The 20123-nt window shown below is 38.0% G+C and overlaps 1 protein-coding gene across 6 annotated transcripts in view; it reads right to left on the bottom strand.

Moving 5' to 3' along the window:
• LOC126369256 (sulfotransferase 1C4-like) overlaps positions 1-9288 on the bottom strand; it is a 33182-nt gene extending 23894 nt beyond the window's left edge. Inside the window, exons 1-2 of one of the 6 annotated variants that reach the window (XM_050013602.1) lie at positions 5620-5657; positions 2925-3111 (exon numbers count right to left, since the gene is read on the bottom strand). In XM_050013602.1, coding sequence (XP_049869559.1) covers positions 2925-3006 — 82 coding nt within the window. In that variant the 5' untranslated portion in view covers positions 3007-3111; positions 5620-5657. The other 5 variants (XM_050013604.1, XM_050013603.1, XM_050013606.1 and 2 more) reach the window with 5 other exon arrangements.
• Positions 9289-20123: the final 10835 nt, after the last annotated feature.

Here is a 20123-nt window from a genome sequence, read left to right as displayed (position 1 = left end):
TATATTGTAGTATAGGGTAGTTAAGTATTAATTATGTTTTGCGATGTACCGTCATTCCCTAGTCTGGAAAGGGTCCACATAATACCAGGGTCGTGGTTCACGCCGCGACTTGTGCTGAGTGAGGCCCTTTTATCTCAGGACGTCCACCACCACCTTATGGTCACTTCGACAAACATCCGTCTTGCTTTTTTGTAATTGTTTTAGTGGAAATTTGATATGATGTTGTTGTCTTTTTTTGTGTGTGGCGTCCTTTTATAATAAACTTTTTCTATTCTATTCTATTCTAAATACAGCTGATTACGTACAGTTATGAGCAATATCATGTACCCACTTTAGAACCCTGTCGCACTATCATATTTGACATTTAATGAGACTTACGGTTTAATTTGTCAAAAAAGTAAATGTGACATGGTTTCAAAGTGTTTTCATATTAGTACTCGTGACCGTACGCATCATATTGTTTTATTCCTGAGTTAATATATCCTACTGGCGACGAGTTTGAGCCTAAACATAAATCAATATCTAATCGTAAATGGGTCATTCTTCTTTTTTATCGACAATAAGAAGTCATTTTCTCGTTATATCGGATTTAACATCTTTCATTATAACGGCAATAAATATTTAAAAAACATCATATAGAGATGTGTCTGTAGAGGAGTATTTAGTGTTTCTCTTTATCTTGGTAATATACTGTTCCTTGCAGGCGCATTGCAAAATATATTGTGACAGAGTGGCCCTTTTCATCGGAGACAGCATTTCGATTTACCACTCTGTCACAGAATTTTGTGAAAAACAACCAAGCTACGTTAATCACTAATCGAGGAACCGATTAGTATTTCGCTAGTATTTTAAGTATAATAAGATAACTATATTTTTGGACAATGGAAAGATTAAATAAAATTCTAAAACATGCTATGTTATAGCAGAGCGAAGGACAGATCATTGTCGATAAAAAAGAAGAACGACCCAAATAACAATGTCGCTTGGCAAAATTAAGGAGTTCGATATCGAGGCCGGTAACTGGACCTTGTACTGCGAACGCGTTGACATGTATTTTAAAGCTAATGGTCAAATAAAAATGGTAATGGTGGATTTTTTTTTTTATTTAAGTATTTTAAATTTGGGTTCTATGCAGCGGATGAGAGCCTTCAGCGCTTCCCATTTGTCCGGCCAAGTAGTTAATGCCACCAGCGGCAAATCTATAATAAGACACGTCAAAAAACGAAAAAATAAACAACAAAAAAGTTCTATGCACCTTAAAACACAATTTGGGACTAAAAAATACTATAATTTTCATGAATTTTGCGACAGGAAATTCCACTTGATATCAACTCAGAATCATGGTCTGAATCATCCCTCAAAGTTTTCGTTACGATGTCACTTACACCGAGTATAGTTTTATTAGAATAATCCCTGGCAAGTGCCTCCCCCAAAATATATTTATTACACTGCTAGGATTCGCCCACCGTCCATGCACACGCTTCTTTAGGTTACCTGCACCGAAATTACACGAAATAGGTACTCACTACATTTTTTTAAAGATAACGAATAAGTTCTTTGTGATACTCTGATAACAAATGTTCGGGGTTAACTCACCTACAACTGTAATTCCTAATGGGGTTAACAGGGGCCGATCAAAATGTCATCATAAGACAGATATGATGATAATGGTGCTGATTCCTGTATACACCATCTAATTTTATTTCAAGTTATACCTATAATTTTCTTATCTGCCGACAAGAAAAGGGTAATCGACAGGCATAAATTTTATGGAACACACGTCAAAAGGCAGAAATTTAAAAAACCCTCCCAAAATTTTATATTGATGAATAACCGGACAGAATTAAGTTAACAGCACACGTCAAAAGTTTTGCATATCTGCGAGTAGATGCCTATTTCATTCGCCCGGGTTATTCATTCATTGTAATGTTCATCCATCATCAGCCCATTAACGTCCCCACTGCTGAGGCACGGGCTTTACCTATGGATAGGGAGATCGGGCCTTAAACCACCACGCGGGCCCAGTGCGGATTGGTGGTTATTAACGACTGCTAATGCAGCCGGGACCAACGGCTTATCGTGCCTTCCGAAGCACGGAGGAGTTCGAGGTGAAAACTTTTTTTTTGTGGTCACCCATCCTATGACCGGCCTTTGCGAAAGTTGCTTAACTCCATTTTAAAGTTAACAGTTATCAATCGTCCGGCCGTTTCCTTTTCGGCGGATACGAAAATGACGGGTATAACTTAAAATAAAATTAGGAGGTGTCTGCAGGAATCGGGGCCATTACTAAACGAACTTACTGTACGAATACTGTACGTATTAGCTATAGTCCATACTAATAAATATTATGAATGGGAAAGTGTATGTGTGTGTCTGGCTGTGTGTTTGTCTATCTATTACAGCAAAACGAAGCAAGACAATTGAAAAGAAGTAGAGTGGAGATAGGCTCTTTCTAATCTTCTTCCCTAAAATGGGAAGGAAGTTTGTATGGAGCAATTTTCAAGGCAGACAACTAAAAATTGGTATGCGCACTGTTTGTGACTAACAAAAAAATATGTATATCTTTTTTTTTTTTCATTTTCCCACATCCGCAGGGAGTTTTCGTATATAGGCTGTTTCTGATTGTTGGCTACAATCTTTAATTGCTTGTGGAGCTGCCCACCCCATTAAGGATTACGGGCGTGAGTTTATGTATGCATGTATTTTGTAAAAAAAATCTGTAATCTACTATTTCCAGCCACTGTTGATCCCAAGTCCTAAGATGGATATGATGAACCTTATGGTGATAAGGGATCAGCCGCCCATAACAATTCTCCACCATGTTTGAAAGGACACAATCCCTCTGTCGGTTTTTACGACATGTCCGGGAAGACAAACATAACGAGAACAACAACACGAATTCACTTTCTCATCACTCCACTGACCTACTAGACACTTTTTGATGATCTTGTCTTCTTCAGACGACACATTTGTGATGGCATATGGCAAATCCAATCCCGGCGTCATGACGTAGCCTTTATCTCCTTGTTGTTAAAGCGTTCACTACTTGGCCGGACAATTGGTGAGCGCCGGTCTCGCATCTGACCAGAAGATACCGCGGTCTGGACAAAACTACCATACATGTACACGCTGTTAGGTTTTTCAACAACAAATAATCTAATCGTATCGATCCTTCAGTATCTACACTTATATAACTGTGACGTTAGTATGGGAGTTGGTCTGTTTGCACGAAAATCGATGCTAAAACTATCTGGATTCGTTTTTGTGAGTCGACAAAGTAATATTTCGTATCGAGAGACGGAACTCAGTTACATAGCTACATAATCAAGACCGTATTCTGTCCATCTGTCGATAAAGAAACAAAAACATACCGCGTTATTACAAAATGAAGGCTAGAGATAATGGCCCCGATTCCTGCAGATATCTAATTTTATTTTAAGTTATACCCGTCATTTTCTTATCCGCCGAGAAGGAAAGGGACGGATGATTGTCAACAAGTTAATTTTAAAATGAATGCATTACCCGTGCAAATAAAATAGGCATCTCGCTGGTATGCAATCAGTTTGACGTGTTGTCTACTTAATTCAGGTGTCTACAGAAATTAGCACCATTATCTTTAGTCTTAGTAGAATCGCCTTTTTAGAACTCGGTTAAATACACGAGAGTGCTTTTCTAACGAGCCGATGAACTGTCAAAAAGTACTGAAAACATTCGTTCAATCGGCTTGCCGAAGTTCAAGTGACGTCACGAATCGGGGATCGCCATCTTGGCTGCTTACGCGGTACGACAGACTCAAATCCATGTTCGATTTGCTCAAATCTGAATCGGCTTCGCCTTACCCGGTACCAGGGCGCCAATAGGTCTCAAAAGCAATATAGGCGCCATTGTTTTAAAAATATACACCATAGTGCCTATTTGGGCGGATTTCAAGCTAATTTCAGTTTGACAGTTCTTAAATTAGTGCCGTCCTTCACTTACAATAAATACAAGAAAGAGAAAGAGCTAGGTGTAGTCCTGTCAATTTAAATAAAATTAATGTTATGGTTGCCCAAATCAGGACCGATATCGGGTTTCTTTACACGCAATCTTGGTCCACCCAAGGGCCTTAGCCAAGTTATAAATTATTATGACAATCGACAGTGATAAAAATTGGGATTGACATGTCATCTTATATCAATCCACGAGCAAAATCAATGAAATGGTTTTCTTTATTCCAATGAGGATAAAAACTAGAAGCTCAAATGTAGGCGGCAGCACTCTTGATTGATCCTAAAATTTTACAGTTCTCCATCATCATCACCAGCCCATCAACGTCCCCACTGCTGGGGCACGGGCCTTCCCTATGGATGGATAGGGAGATCGGGCCTTAAACCATCACGCGGGCCCAGTGCGGATTGATGGTTACTAACGACTACTAATGCAGCCGGGACCAACGGCTTAACGTGCCTTCCGAAGCACGGAGGAGCTCGAGATGAAAACTTTTTTTGTGGTCACCCATCCTATGACCGACCTTTGCGAAAGTTGCTTAACTTCAACAATCGCAGACCGAGCGCGTTTACCGCTGCGCCACCGAGCTCGTCCACAGTTCTTCATACTGTCCAGCTAAAATTCGTGATAAATTGCTATAAAATGTGAAACAAACGTGGAGCGTGTCCCGTGTAAAAGATCCATCTGTTGGAAAAAGGCGGTTTTGATTGAAAATAAGTTTGTAAATAAATTTTCTTCTTTCCGTTCTTTAGGGAATAAATATACCTAATACTAGACTACATTTTGCAGTCAAACGCTGCGCACAGGGTTATAATGTCAAAATATAACCAAAACAATGTTTGTTTACTCAAATAATATGGGGAACTGTCAAAATTTAAGAACACTCAACAGAGCAGCTCATCTTTTTCTTTTGGTATGCATGTAGACCAAATAAATGTTTTTATCTTTTCTTAAAAAAATTGTATCTTTTTTCTGAATAAATATTTTTTTTATTATTTTATATCTATCTAGGGACAGCTGCAGGTGAAACATGCGCAACGTGTTAAAATTATCGATCGATTCAATATATTTTGCCGAAATCGATAAGATTTTTTTTCCCCTAACACGCGTGCCATGTGATTTTGCTCGTATTTTGAACGATATGACTTATCTGGATTCACAAAGTAGCACCAATCGACAAAACGACATAATTATATCGTCAGAATCGATAAAATGGCCGTGACAAATTTTTTTACGCTGTTAACCCTACAGATGGGAGAAATAATAATAATAATAAATAATAAAAGTTAAATAGGCAGTTTCAGTCTCATTATCTCTACCTATTGAGACCTTTGCAATGCATTGTGTATTATGTTACCATTGTTCACTTGTATATTTGGATTTCTTAGTAACGTATATTTGGATAGAATTCATAGAATAACAATTTTTATTTTGCCACGAACTAAAAACCTCACGAACTTAATTCATTTCAGAAGGTAGTATCCACTTCACCATATAATAATTTCGTCCAAACCGCGCGATCAGAAGTAAATAAGCAATTGTTCATGTTAAGAAATGTAGGTATTTAATGCATTTCCCCACTGAACACCACAATCTACACGTAACACATTTTAATTCAACAAGACACATTACACAATGGTTTTCCATATCACACGTTCACTTCACACTAGATCTTGTAGATAAAGCATGGCTTAACTAGACAACTGATGAGTATGACTAACCTCATTTTAGAGCGGTATATGGTCGTAATTAACACTGGAAAAATAGATTTATTGCATCACTCAGATGTACTAAATAGTTCCTAATTTCTGTGATGACTTACTTTTAGGGCCCTGTGCCGAGGTTTTTCTTGCAGCTTCTTTTCCCCGGCTATACAGTTTGTTAGAAGCTGCAGTAGTTTTAGCCGGATGAGACGTTCGTTGTGTAAAAATTGACGATTCAAAGTGTAACTATGTTACCTAATGAATAAAGATATTTTTGAATTTGAACACAGAAAATAAACTTCAATAGAGTTGCAAAATATTAACATATGTAGCGGCCATAGCAGTTAATAAAGCTCAGTAAACAGCCATTCTCACAATTGGCATTAAAATCTGAATATTCTTCCAATTTTTATCGATGTACACCTTTGCCAGGGTTACGGGTGAAGACCTCAACGTTTGCAGAGGCGGAGATGGGAGCCATCGGTACGGCAATGCAGGATGCAGGACGGAAGGGGCATGACAGAGGACAGCAGTAACTGTCAGTACTATTCAGAGGCCTCCGCCTCCATCTTGTATAGAATATACTATTCCAACTTCCGAAGGCACCAAAGGAAGGAAAAAAAGGAAAAAGGAAGAAAAGGAAAGGAACAGGAAAGGAAGGAAGGGAAGGCAGGTGATCCGTGCTTCGGAAGGCACGTTAAGCCGTTGGTCCCGGTTACTACTTACTGATGTAAGTAAGTAGTCGTTACATAAGCCATGTCTCTTGGCGGCTCAATAGTAACCCTGACACCAGGGTTGATGAGGTTGGTAATTCACCTCACAACCCACACGATAGAAGAAGTTTACTCCAACTTACTTACAAAAGTGCTAGCTATTTTATTTAACTATTATACTGTATGTAATTCCCATATATCCACTAAATAAATATAATGTAAGTAAGCTGGAGTAGTATATCCTATATACCAACACCTACTAATAGATGCGATGTGCGTACCTCACTCGACAAGGACATTTTGACATGCTTTTTTCATAGAAATTGCATAGTAATTTCGTGTTTTGACTTTTAGTAAAAAGTAACTGATTTGACTAGTTGGAAACTACCCTATTAAGTACGTATTATTTTTTTATTCTATGCCCGGGGTCACACTATTTGTCGTAGTACCTTCATATACAATAAGGTCAGGCCTTTGTAACAACAATGTACTGACTTTGTTTGTACTGATCCTGGGACATGTTTCAAAGGTAAACATGAAGTATATTAATATTAATAATTCATGTATAATAACATTTTTGTATATTTTTTTTTTTTGTTTTTTAGCTGGATGATCCACGTAGGATATTTTAGTTTTGTCTACCATACGCAATAATAATTAATTTTACTCTGGCTATACAAGTTCAGACAGACATAATTCAAGTCCAATCCTTATCAGGGTTGACAGAGTCCGGTGAAAGTTGTCTTCTGGTCATTTATGGCTCTACCCATCCTATTAGGGAATGTGGGCGTGCATTTATGTATGTTGGTATACAGGTATGCCTATATTCAAAGACTCACAATAGATAAAACAGCACTGTTCCGTACTCAGACGATAATCAGTGATAACCAAACAAGTTACGTAGCACATTCATACCATTAACCCACATAAGTAAATGATTCATTGATTTTAGTAACCTGATAATTAAAAAACACGTCTGGCAAGTTATTAGTCATTAGATATTCTTAAAACATAAGAATATCTATTTGTTTTTAGTGACGGGACTTATTGTAGATTTGCCGCAAATGGCATTAACTACTTGGCCGGAGTAAGAAATTAAAAATACCTATTTGTTATAGAGTAGTATAGAAAACACTGTCTACTGGTTACTAAATCTTTCTTCTTTTGTAATTTAATGAAATTTGGAACAGTAATATTAAAAGAAAATTATATACTTAACGCCTTTTTATTCCTAATACGTATTCAATATGTTTCCTTTGAAAAAAATTATGGTTCTGACTTAATACCTCTACTTAAATTCAATTTACAATTCCATACCTGAATTAAGAATAATGTACACTTTAATTCAATTCACAATGTCATAGCTGTCTTAAAAAGTGTGGATGCAAGTAGTAGAGAAATACCTTGCCAGCTTAAAAATTCAATGCCGCTACCATCAGTTTTAACCGTTTGAAAGTTGGAGTCTGAACCAATTTACCTCATCATCCGATCTTCGAATAGGAGCCACTTAAAACTTCCTCATCCATTACATGAGTTTAAAGTCAATCTGAACTTAAAGATCTTGGAATAAGCGTTAGGGAAGTGCAGGAAGAAATTTGTAGGCGTTGGATCTGCGAGTTTGGTGGAAAACTCACAAGTTTAATGACTAATTACCTCCCTTATCCTCCCCCCTTCCTCTAGGGTTACCACTTTTTTCACCACTTTCGCTGACCACGTGTCATTGACCTTTATGACATAATAGTATAACATTTGCGCTCGGGACCATATCTATAGGGGTGTCAATAAATGTGTTAGTTGATAATATCCGTATAGTATTTTTTTTTACAATTAGCTAAAATTATAATAGTATTATCTGAAAGTGCATGAAAATAAAAATATAGCGAAATTTTTTTGGACGTATTCAAACGATGTAGTGTTAGTTTTATAATAATTTTAATATAATTAAATTGAGATGATCTAGTAGGAAAAGTTTAACGATTGAATATGGTACTAACGATAGTACTTTTGTGTACTTAGATAATTCTATATATTACAATACAATAAAAATATACTTTATTGCACCAATATAAAAAGAAATATAAAAATAGCAAATATAGAATATAAGTCTTAAATATAGTATGAGACAACCCTACCCTACCCCCTCTTCTTTTCACTCGTTTGAGGAGCTGTCTGCCCGGCAAACTCAATCACGACTTACAAGTAAGTACAAGGAATTTTAAAACGGGCGAGTCGTATGGTTTTCTTAGTTGAAAAACGCTCACTTTGCACAAGTTATGAAAGACTTCGGTTTTAATTTCAGAAATTATGCAATGCCAACCTATTAGCTATGAGGGGCTTTGCAAGCTTCGTTCCCTAAAAACAATATATAAATAGCGTTGTTGAGATTTAACATGATAATTACTTATTTTCGGGTACATAATTATTCAAAAATAATTGTGTAGTCATAAGCAATATCATGTACCCACTTGAGAACCCTGTCGCACTATCATATTCAACATTTAATGAGACTTACGGTTTAATTCGTTAAAAAAGTTAATGCGACATGGTACTAAAGTGTATACATATTAATGCTCGTGACCGTACAGGCATGCTTTTCAAACATAAGTGCAGTTTTCACTAGCACAGTTGGCTCGACCATTATAGACGGCGATACGGCTCACTTATCGCGCTGGTGTAACATAAAGTTCGGTGAGGTGTGGGTACATAGTTCATCTTGCGATGATTGTTCCTCTGATCACCCCATTTGTAACAATGTTAAGCATGATAGCCGGGAAAAGCAACATGCAACACTTACTTTTCCTTTTCTAACTAAAGAAAGAATTGCTCCCTAACATTAAAAATAGATATTCACCCACAAGACGGACAAATAAAGTCACGTAGTCAACCACAGACAAAATCTTCCCCGATATTGTGCTCGACGTCATAACATTCTCGTTAGCGCGATATTATATCGCATGTTATAGTATATCGCGGTATACACGCACAAAACGGGCATTAGCCAGTGATAACACCGCTTGCTTACAGCCCTAGAGCTACGAATAATACGACAGATTAGCAAAATATTTAGATGGTGCGACCTCACAGTGAAGCCCCTCAAAATACAGTTTTTTTTTTTTCGATTAGTTTACGGCCACCGAAATATACCTAATTACCTTATTACCTTTTTAATGTCGTCTACGACCACATTTTTTATTTATGAATTAAGCAACAATGATTACGACGTTTGACCGCTTTTATTGAAGACGTCACAGGACAGTATTTCCGTACAAACTCCAATGAAAACTTTCTTCTGACTAGGTTATCAAGTAGCCTATTCTAAGAAAACACTAGTGCCTGAATTGTCAAGTGCTAACGGCCCCGATTCCTGCAGACATCTCTTAATTTTACTTTAAGTTATACCTGTCATTTTCTTATCCGCCGAAAAGGAAAGGGACGGATGATTGACAGCTCTTAATTTTAGGAAGAATGAGTAAATAAATGAATAACCCGGGCGAATTTTTAGACGGTTGTTTTAGATTTGTGCTTAAAATTGACGTGTGTTCCATAAATTTTATGCTTGTCGATTACCCGTCCCTTTCCTTTTCGGCGTATAAGAAAATGACAGATATAACCTAAAATAAAATTAGATGGTATTTACAGGAATTAGCACCACTGACACTGACATTGATTGTAATAAAAAACGTACAAAAGCAAGTAGGAATATTAGGAAAAAACAAGAATATAATAATATGGAAAGAAAGTGCAACCAAGGTCTAAAAGAAGCTAAAAGATATAAGAAAGACGAGTTGGTGTTATGGGACAATGCGTTTACTAATTCAGATACCGATATTAATCGCAAAATAGATAAGATCTAGGCAGGCCCTCACAAGGTCACTCAGGTGTTCCCGAATGATCGCTATAAGATTCGAAGTGTAAGGTTATGAAAATTATTCCCTGTTGGGATGGCTCGAACAACAGATTTCCCATTCCTTACGATGTTTAACTCTTTAGGTAGGTCGCCTCTTTTGCGTTTTCTACGCACACGCGCTTGTCGGAGCGGGTGTTCTGTAGGTTTCTTACGGACGTTGACTTTCAGCTCACACACTAGGGTCGATTAATTATTAATAATATAATCCGTTAAGCCGTTGGTCCCGGCTATTAGCCGTAAAAAACACCTCCACCAACCCGCAGTGAAGCAGCGTGGTGGAGTATGCTCCATACCTCCTCCGGTTGATTGAGGGGAGGCCTGTGCCCAGCAGTGGGACGTATATAGGCAGTTTATGTAATATAATCCTCTAATCGCCTCTGACGACGCCCTGAGCTAAGGTTTGCGCTGAACTGGGCGCTTAGTTAAGGACCAAGTTGTAACACAAAAGCTAAACAAAAAAGCTTAGGCACTCTCTGTCGTCTTTTTTGTAGACATCTTTTGAATATTTGGTATAGCTTGATGAATTCAACTGACACTTCATGTTGCCTACTCCATAGTTCACACATCCATCGCGTCCGCCATCCAGCAAGATACACATGTTTAGTGATAAATGGTGTAACAATGGGACTTCATTAGCGTCGTGGGGCACATTAATTAATTCTCATCATACCCCCACACCCCCCAGCCCCCCCCAACACCCCCTCGGACCCCCTGAGAGTCCCGGGTTCTGTCAGACATTAGGAGGAGATTTGAATGATGTTCTATCGTATTGTTGTAAGTTAGATAGAAATTGTGTTTTGTTTTAAAGGCCTTAAGTGGTTAAATGTTAATTTCCGTATGACAAGTAGTTATATATTTGCTTAGCCGTTGGTACCGGTTACTACTTACTGATGTAAGTATGTAGTCGCTACATGAGCCATGTCACAGGGGTCTTTGGCGGCTCAGTAATAACCCTGACACCAGGGTGGATGAGGTTGGTATTCCACCTCACAACCCACTCGATAAGAAGAAGATTTGCTTAACGATGTAACGGCCTCTTTGGGTTCGAATCCCGGTGGTCGCATATCACAAAAATCGCTTGTTATCTCTATGAGTTTGGTCAGGACATTGCAGGCTGATCATCCGATTGTCCGAAAGTAAAATGCTATGATCCGTGATTCGAAGGGCACATTGGTTTAAATAGGCTATTTTCCAGTTGGAAAATTAATCGGTTACTTTTTACTAAACGTCAAAACACGAAATTACTATGGAATTTGTAAGAAAAAGCTACCTGTGACGTCATAGAAAAACGTGATAAAATATCGCACTAATTATTACATTTTTCTTTATTAAAATTCAAAAATAAGTTAAATAGAAAAAAGAAAACTTTTTTGTCACCTTTAGATCTGTCTTTATTTAGTAATCAGAATTTCCAAAGACCTTGTATAGAATAGACAGATAATATTTTAGAGTGACGATCAAACTATCACAGCTCTCTTTCTTCCCTATGGCAACAATCTCTGTGAAAAAAAGAAACAAACATAGACAAACACCGCTGTCTAGAACGTCAGTGTTGACCGTTTTGAGATGTTGTGGTAGCCAGCTGGATACCAAACCTGCCGTTAGTTTTTTGGTGTTTTGGGACGTTATTTTAACTTTTTATATAAAAAATCTGTGAAATAGTTATTCATTATGAACCATGGCTTGCGAAGCTATTGGTTGTGAGAGTAGAATGGGTGTTATAATGGAGAACGATCCAATTATGTCTCACCATGGGTAAGTTATCGACCACATAATACATGTTTGTGTGCAAGAAATACATTACCTGGTCTGGTTTTTGTAAAGTTTATTGAGCCCTAAACACGATGCAGACGCATATTTTCAGCAAAGCCGTCACATTTGTACAAATAATTGATTTCACATTTTACGTTAATCAGCTTTGACAGATCATGTACCCAAAAATAAGTAGTGTTGTCCTTTGATGTCGATAACATAATATTATGTTTGAATGTAACATCTACATGTTGTGTTATTCTATTCACGTTTAATTTATTTTTCGACCTGTTTCCGATTTGGATGAAGATTACATAAAGATATTGTATTTTCCAGATTTCCTAAATATCCTAATTTACGAAACAAGAAATTAAGAAACAATTAGATTCAGACCATGAAACGAGATGATTCTCTCTTCTGAAGGACGCCTTCTCCTTATTTAAGCCTGTGCTAATTACATTTCGATGTATCTTGCTTTCTATCGAGCAGGATACCAAACAAAAATATTACATAAAGATGCAGTACCAACAATATTCACTCACATATCTCACATAAGGTGATTTAGTTATAAGCTTATAGATGAATTTGCAGCTATTTCGTTTTTGTATTCTACGTACATAAGCATGGAAAAAATAATTCAATACAATACAAATATTCTCTATTGCACAAAATAATTAGTATGAATAACTATTTTTGTAAGTAAATGTGATTATTCCTTCTATGTGCAATGTGTAAACATGCAATGCTTGTGTATTTGTGTGCTCCACGTTAATATGTGCCATTCTTGCAGGTAAAGTTATAACGACCAGAGCCGACACTATACACTTCTAAAGAAAGTGAACAAGAGGAAATATTTTTTTTTTATCACCAAAAGTCGGAATTGTTCAGTGCTTCGTGGTCATTGTATTCTAACTATATTGAATAAAAATCTTATAAAGAAGTATTTGCTTTTATTCTTTAATCGCATTAAGATAATCCCCGAAATATACTAGAAGGTCGTTTGCTTCTTGTATCGAGAGCCGATTCGATTCCCGGTCAAGTCAATGAAAAACGTAGAAAACGTGTATTTAATTGTTATAAAATATTTTTGAATCAAGCATGATTTAGAGCGAAAACAAAACAAAGCGTTCTTCCCGGAGTAAGTATGTGATTTATAGCAACCTGGCCGCAATGTCGTATTAAAATGATACTATAGTATATTTGGACTAGATGGACCGTCCTGACCTCCTCGGCCATAACACCTTGCGAAATGACATAGATTCAGAAATGTTAAATTGACCTTTAACAAGTTTGTCGATGATAATTGCGCTGAACAAGTAAATCGTTTTAACTAATTTACTTGTGGTTCTACCCACCCAGATATGAATACTAGGTCGTTATTTCTCTATTTAATTAATCATTCAATTTGTAAAGTATAAATTTTTAGATCTTGGACTAACATGAAATATTTAGCCGATAATAATGTCGATAAAAACATGGAACGGCACTAGTGGTCTTGATACAAAAACATATACAATAGGTACGTTTCTATAACAAACCCGCTACGCGAGTACAAAAGACGTACCGACGATAGTATATTTATCTCTTTTTAACTTATGACGGCTCATATGAGTGCGAAAGACAAAACCTACGTTTTTCTTTCGTCTTAAATATGCTCCGTCTATTCTATACAAGGTCTTTGAGAATTTCATATTTTATCTTTGACCTACGAAACTACCCAATTCGTTCAAGAAATCCATTTCACTCTCTTTTATGAGAAAATAAATATGTTCTTCTACAACCTCTTCACTAACCGCAATACACGTAGCAGTCTTAGGAAGGCTACTTGACAACCTAGTCAAATGAGATACTTTTTACGAAACGTCAAAACAAAACTTTTTTGGAGTTTGTATGGAAATACTGTCCTGTGAGGGCTTTTTGGCGGGAAACGGGAACGGGACAGTTGCTTTCTTCATTGAATAATCTAAATAATTAATACGAAGTGGTGTTTTGTGGTTAATGATCGCATTAAGTTAGTCGGAAGACATTCGCGAGTGTTATTATATCGGAGTATGCAATAAACAAAGTGTATCTGCCTATTTTCGCTTCGTGCCAGGAAGCCGCTTCATAACTCGAAAGTTTATGCGGACTTTTGGGTTAATTCGTTTGGGGTTCGGAGTAGGAGTCTACTCCGAGGGTGGGGGCTTAGGTTTCATCATCATCATCTTTCATCATTTCATCAATCATCAAGAAAAAAAATACGTAAGACATGGCTGTATGGGCATAGTTCCCTTTGCCTTACCCTTCGGGGAAAACCAAAACAAAAAAAAATAAATACTGTCCTGTGACGTCATCAATAAATGCGTTCAAATGTAATAGAAAAAAGAAAACTTTTTTGTCACCTTAGATCTGTCTTTATTTAGTAATCAGCACTTCATAATTTGTCTTTAACCTACGAAACTATCTTCTGCACTGCTTCCATCAGAGTCGCTAACTCTCTTCAGAGCTTCAAAAACCAGTTACGAGCTCATTTTGAATCCTTATGCGGATATTATTAGAATGTTATATGTATTAAATGTATGATGAATTTTATTTGTTTAAATTCTTGTTTTGTATGTGTGTGTATAGTCAATTATTTATTATTATAGTTTCCTTAGATTATGATTAGGTATATTTTTAGTAAATATGTATTATATTATATTGAGTATTTATTAATATATGTACGTTAGAGTATTTATTATATTTAACTTTAGTTTTACTTTTAGGTATTTTTTTTATTGCACCATCCCGCATCCAAGTTGTTTGTAAATGTTTGTTTCCTTTTGGTGGGTGCCTGGAAGAAATTGCTCTAGAACAATAAGGCCGCCCAAATTGTACTGTACTCATGTGTTATGTCTGATTGTTGTAATTTAGTTCTGTGCAATAAAGTATTTGATTTGATTTGAAACTAACCACTTTTCTGCGTTGCCGCAACGATACGCAGTATGTTCAGATGCTCTATTGTTTTTAATCTTTCCCTTGCGAAAATTGAAGCTATAAATAAATACATATTCCAGCCTATTAATAGCATTGTAACGAAGCGGAACATTTTATAAATTAAAATTATAATACAAAAGGCAACAGATGGTACCCGAGCGAGCAAAATTTTCTTAATTAAACTTATTTGACAATTTTGTGAATTAACTTACAGCAATATGAGAATATTGCTCTGTGTCTTTTCTGAAATTATGTAAGTACGTACTGCACACCCCGGACACCTCATACATTTTTTTTTACGTGACTTATTGTGGATTTGCCGCAGATGGCATTAACTACTTGGCCGGACAAATGGGGAGCGCCGAAGCCTCTCACCCGGTACAACGTTTAAGACAACAGGCCTGAGGGTGCCCAGTTGGGCGCGAACCTCGGCTCAGGGCGTCGTCTGAGAGGAAAAACATTTGAAAGAATTAATCGACCCTAGGGGGTCGATAGCGATAAGCGCTGAATGAGGGAAATCGTCGACCACGCCGGCGGGGTCGGTATCGGGGTCCTGAAGTGTTTGGAGTCGCGAGCTGATTGGCTGCCTCTATGGCTAGAGTAATCGGGTCGTCGGGATCGTATATTACGTCCTTCGGACGCCGATACTTTTCAGTACCGTCCCTAACACCTCATACAAAACACCTCGTTTTATAGACACTACACATTGACGTTATCATACACGCGCACCTGTGTGTGACGTCTGACGCCATAAGATTGAAGACTAAACTGTGTTCGAGGGGGGAGTAAGGTAAACTTAGATCAGCCGCTGGTGGGGAAAGGAGAGTTGCCGATCTGTACGTAGTGTATGACTATTGTTACAATTATCTGAGAATCACTCGACACTGACAATCGACACCCTCCGTGGTCTAGTGGTTAGAGCGTTAGGCTCACGATCTGGAGGTCCGGGTTCGATTCCCGATGGGGACATTGTCGAAATCACTTTGTGAGACTGTCCTTTGTTTGGTAAGGACTTTTCAGGCTTGAATCACCTGGTTGTCCGAAAAAGTAAGATGATTCCGTGCTTCGGAGGGCACGTTAAGCCGTTGGTCCCGGCTATTAGCCGTAAAAACATCTCTACCAACCCGCAGTGGAGCAGCGTGGTGGAGTATGCTCCATACCCCCTCCGGTTGATTGAGGGGAGGCCTATGCCCAGCAGTGGGACGTATATAGGCAGTTTATGTTATGTATGTCTCACAGGCCGGACAGTCCTTACAAAGATCTCGTGTGTGCGAGCGAGGCTATCTCGTCAACATCACTTAGTATTCGGAAGTATTTCAGAGAAATATTTTTTTGTTTCATACTTTTTAGAGTACTGCCACTACCCTACCCTACCACTGCCTATTTTCCCCTAAAAAGTAACATGGATAGAATAGAATAGAGTAACTTTATTCCCAAAACAGTGAAGGTTACAAAAGCATTTACATAAGATTAACAATTTGTGACTAGTAGCTAATACTGCCCAGGGAAATGGGACTGACTGTCACCAACACTGATATTCTGCCAGATTCTGGTGGATAATGCTACACCAGAGCGTGGCTCTTAAAAAATTGTGATAATGATGACTTTTTAGAGTCTTTATCCGTGGTCGGGTTTTAGTTTTTAAACATATAGTATACTTATTTTGACGTGACTTATTTGTAAGATAGCCCAACAGTAACCGACGCGACTTTACCTAATCTTGTCCGTTGTACAGTCATGAGAAATATCATGTACTCGCTTTAGAAGCCTGTCGCACTATCATATTTAAAATTTAATGAGACTTACGGTTTAATTTGTCAAAAAAGTTAATGTGACATGGTTTCAAAGTGTATCATACATTAGTACTCGTACTCTCCTTTCATCCGTCTCTTTTGTTGCCCAACACACGGAACCCTATAGCACGATAAGCCTTATAATAATAATCATTTATTTTCAGATTTACAATCCATAGTTGTTAGTAAAAAAGCAGTCTTAACCTATTGTTAGTAGAAAACACAAAATAACATTCGTTTAACGATTGCCAGATGTGTGCAATCGCATCCACCGCGCGAACATAGGCGCGTCCCACCTGCCGACCAACACACTCAGGATACTGTTCGAACTCGTACACATTCGATTTAGGGTCGAGGCGCCTCTCTTCCTCATTATTGTATAGAAGCAGTCTATCCTCGCTTCAGCAAACATTAGAGAAGCGCTACAGAATCGCGGAAGTCTAAACAGTATCCTGAGCGCATCATTGTACTGCACACATAGCGCATATGATTTCTTATCTTCGTATCGATTGCATTATATTATCATAGTTTTGTTTGACGGTTATCGGAGTGTGGTAAGATGATTCAATGATTTGTGTGGATTATCACAATGCCGAGTCACAGGGTGACTCAGTTAGTAATAACAAACCTTCGTCCCCACACACACATTACTAAATCCTCACGGACATAGCTTAATACTAAAGTGACATTCCCACACACACATTAAACGCACACACACAAAACACACACTTTATTAAATCCTTACGGACATAGCTTAATATTAAAGTGACATTCCCACACACACATTAAACGGACACACACAAAACACACACTTTACTAAGTCCTCACGGACATACCTTAATACTAAAGTGAATATATATCACTCAAGTCACTGGGGTCCTGTGTGTCGTCCCCTTTACCGGTGTTGCACCAATGAGCTATCCATACAAATTTTATAAATCTATTACGTGCAATCGGGTAAATTTTACAGATATTAAAAAAAAACTTCCGCCTGAATTTTTTTTTGCATGACTGTGTGTTAAAACTTATTAAAAGATAATTGATATTTACGTACATAAGAGTTTGTACTGAATGTTTTAGGAGCAAAATACTATTCGATCCTGACAAAAAAGAAATTTGGTGAGAGCGACACATAAGAGCTTTTAAATTGGCAACGACGAAATGAGAAAGTGTGTGTGTGTGTTTGTTTGTCCGTCTTTCACAGCAAAACGGAGCGACGAATTAAGGTGATTTTTAAGTGGAGTTACTGGAACATATTTGTCTCTTCCTAACCCCCCACTTCCCTAAAAGGGGGGGGGGGGGGTGGAAGTTTGTATAGAGCTTTCCGCAACTTTCATGGTAGAAAGCTAAAACTTGGTATGCTGACTATTTGTGTTTAACAAAAAAGTTGTGCATCATTTTTTGTGGAAATCTGCCTCCAACCCCTTCAAAGAGGGGGTGAGATTTTATATGGGACTGTACGCAGTTTTCAAGGCATGAAGGTAAATTTTGGTGCATTAGAGAAGGGGAATCGTGTTACCCCGAACTTAACGCGAGCGAAGCCGCGAAAGCTATTTATCATAAGTACAATTTTCACTAATACAGTTGGTTCGACCACTATAGACAGGGATGCGACTCACCTATCACGTTCGTCTAACAGAAAGCTCGGTAGGGCGTGGTTCTTAGTTCATCTTGCGATGATTGAAGATTGTATTGTATTGTTTCTTGATGATTGGTTGTTGTTGTTTATTCTTGTATTGTATTGTTTGTTGTGTTCAACATGGTAGCCGGGAAAAGCAGCATGCAACACTCACTTTTTCTTTTCTAACCGATGAAAGAATTGCTCCCTAACATTAAAAATAGATATACACCCACAAGACGGACAAATAAAGTCACGCAGTCAACCACAGACAAAATCCTCTCCGATATTGTGCTCGACGTCATAACATTCTCGTTAGCGCGATCATAAGTACAATTTTCACTAATACAGTTGGTTCCACCACTATAGACGGCGGTACGACTCACCTATCACGTTCGTCTAACAGAAAACTCGGTGAGGCGTGGGTGGGTACTTCATCTTGCCATGTTCCTCTGACAATAGATGGAGTGAACAGTCTTACCTTCGAAAGCGATGTCTTTCAGACAATTCAGAAAACCTTTCTACTTTCTTGCCACTTCTTGGCGTCTCTAGACATCAAAGTGTCGCCTTGAGTGATACTTGAGCCCTATATCGAGCTGGCAGCATAGAGAGTGCAAGTTACCTCGATATAACATATCAAAGAATGCATATTCAACTTTTTGAATATAGATCGCTTTTTTCCTACTCATCAGCTGGACAGGGAGCAAGGGTAATATCTCACTAGGACACCATATCCCTGATTTGAGCGCGGTAATATATTTTTTAATTATGATAATAAGCGCGTAAATCTCAAACCATGCAGAGTTAGGTACTTTCGCTTATAATATTAGTAGGTAAAGATAAAATGTAAATAAGTATTTATATTGGCCACATCTAAGTAGTTTTCTTTGACGTGACATATTGTAGATTTGCAGCAAATGACGGACAAATGAGGTACTTACTAAAATTTATGACAACAGGCCTGAGGCTGCCCAGTTGGGCGCGAACCTCGACTCAAAGTGTCGTCTGAAAGGGTTACTTATATTTGAAAGACTAATCGACTCTAGTGGGCCGATAGCTTCTTCTTCTGTCGTGTGGATTGTGAGGTGAATTACCAACCGCATCAACCCTGGTGTCAAGGTAATTATTGAGCCGCCAAAGCCCCCTGATATCTGGCTCATCTAACGACTACTAACATCAGTAAGTAGTAACCGGGACCAACGGCTCAACGTGCCTTCTGAAGCACGGATCATCTTACCTTCAGACAATCAGGTGATCAGCCTGTAATGTCCTAACCAACCAAGGATCACAAAATTATTTTTGTGATGTGTCCGGGATTTGAACCCGGTACCTCCTGAGGCCTGTTTAATAAAACTTACAATTGTAAATTACAATGACAATTTGATGTACATTGCGGAGTGTGTGATCACGAATACTTCACAGTTTATATTAGATACGTAATGAACACCAAATTGTCGTTGTAATTTACAATTGTAAGTTTTATTAAACAGGCCCCGGATCGTAACCCCACTGCTCAAACCACTGGACCACGGAGGCCGATAGCGCTGTACTAAAGGAGGGAGCCACATCTAGAGCACATTAGATCTTGGTATTGTAAACAGTAGCATTTGAGAATTCTGCTTGGCGCCTGTGGAAACTTAACGCCGCTGTTCTGTGCGCAAGACAAAGGAATTCTATATTCCCGACGTCTTCCCA

This window comes from Pectinophora gossypiella, chromosome 8 (assembly GCF_024362695.1).
Source record: "Pectinophora gossypiella chromosome 8, ilPecGoss1.1, whole genome shotgun sequence".
Classification (NCBI taxonomy): Eukaryota; Metazoa; Arthropoda; class Insecta; order Lepidoptera; family Gelechiidae; genus Pectinophora; species Pectinophora gossypiella.
The sequence above is the reverse complement of the archived record's forward strand: the minus strand, read 5'-3'. Positions and strand labels throughout refer to the sequence as shown.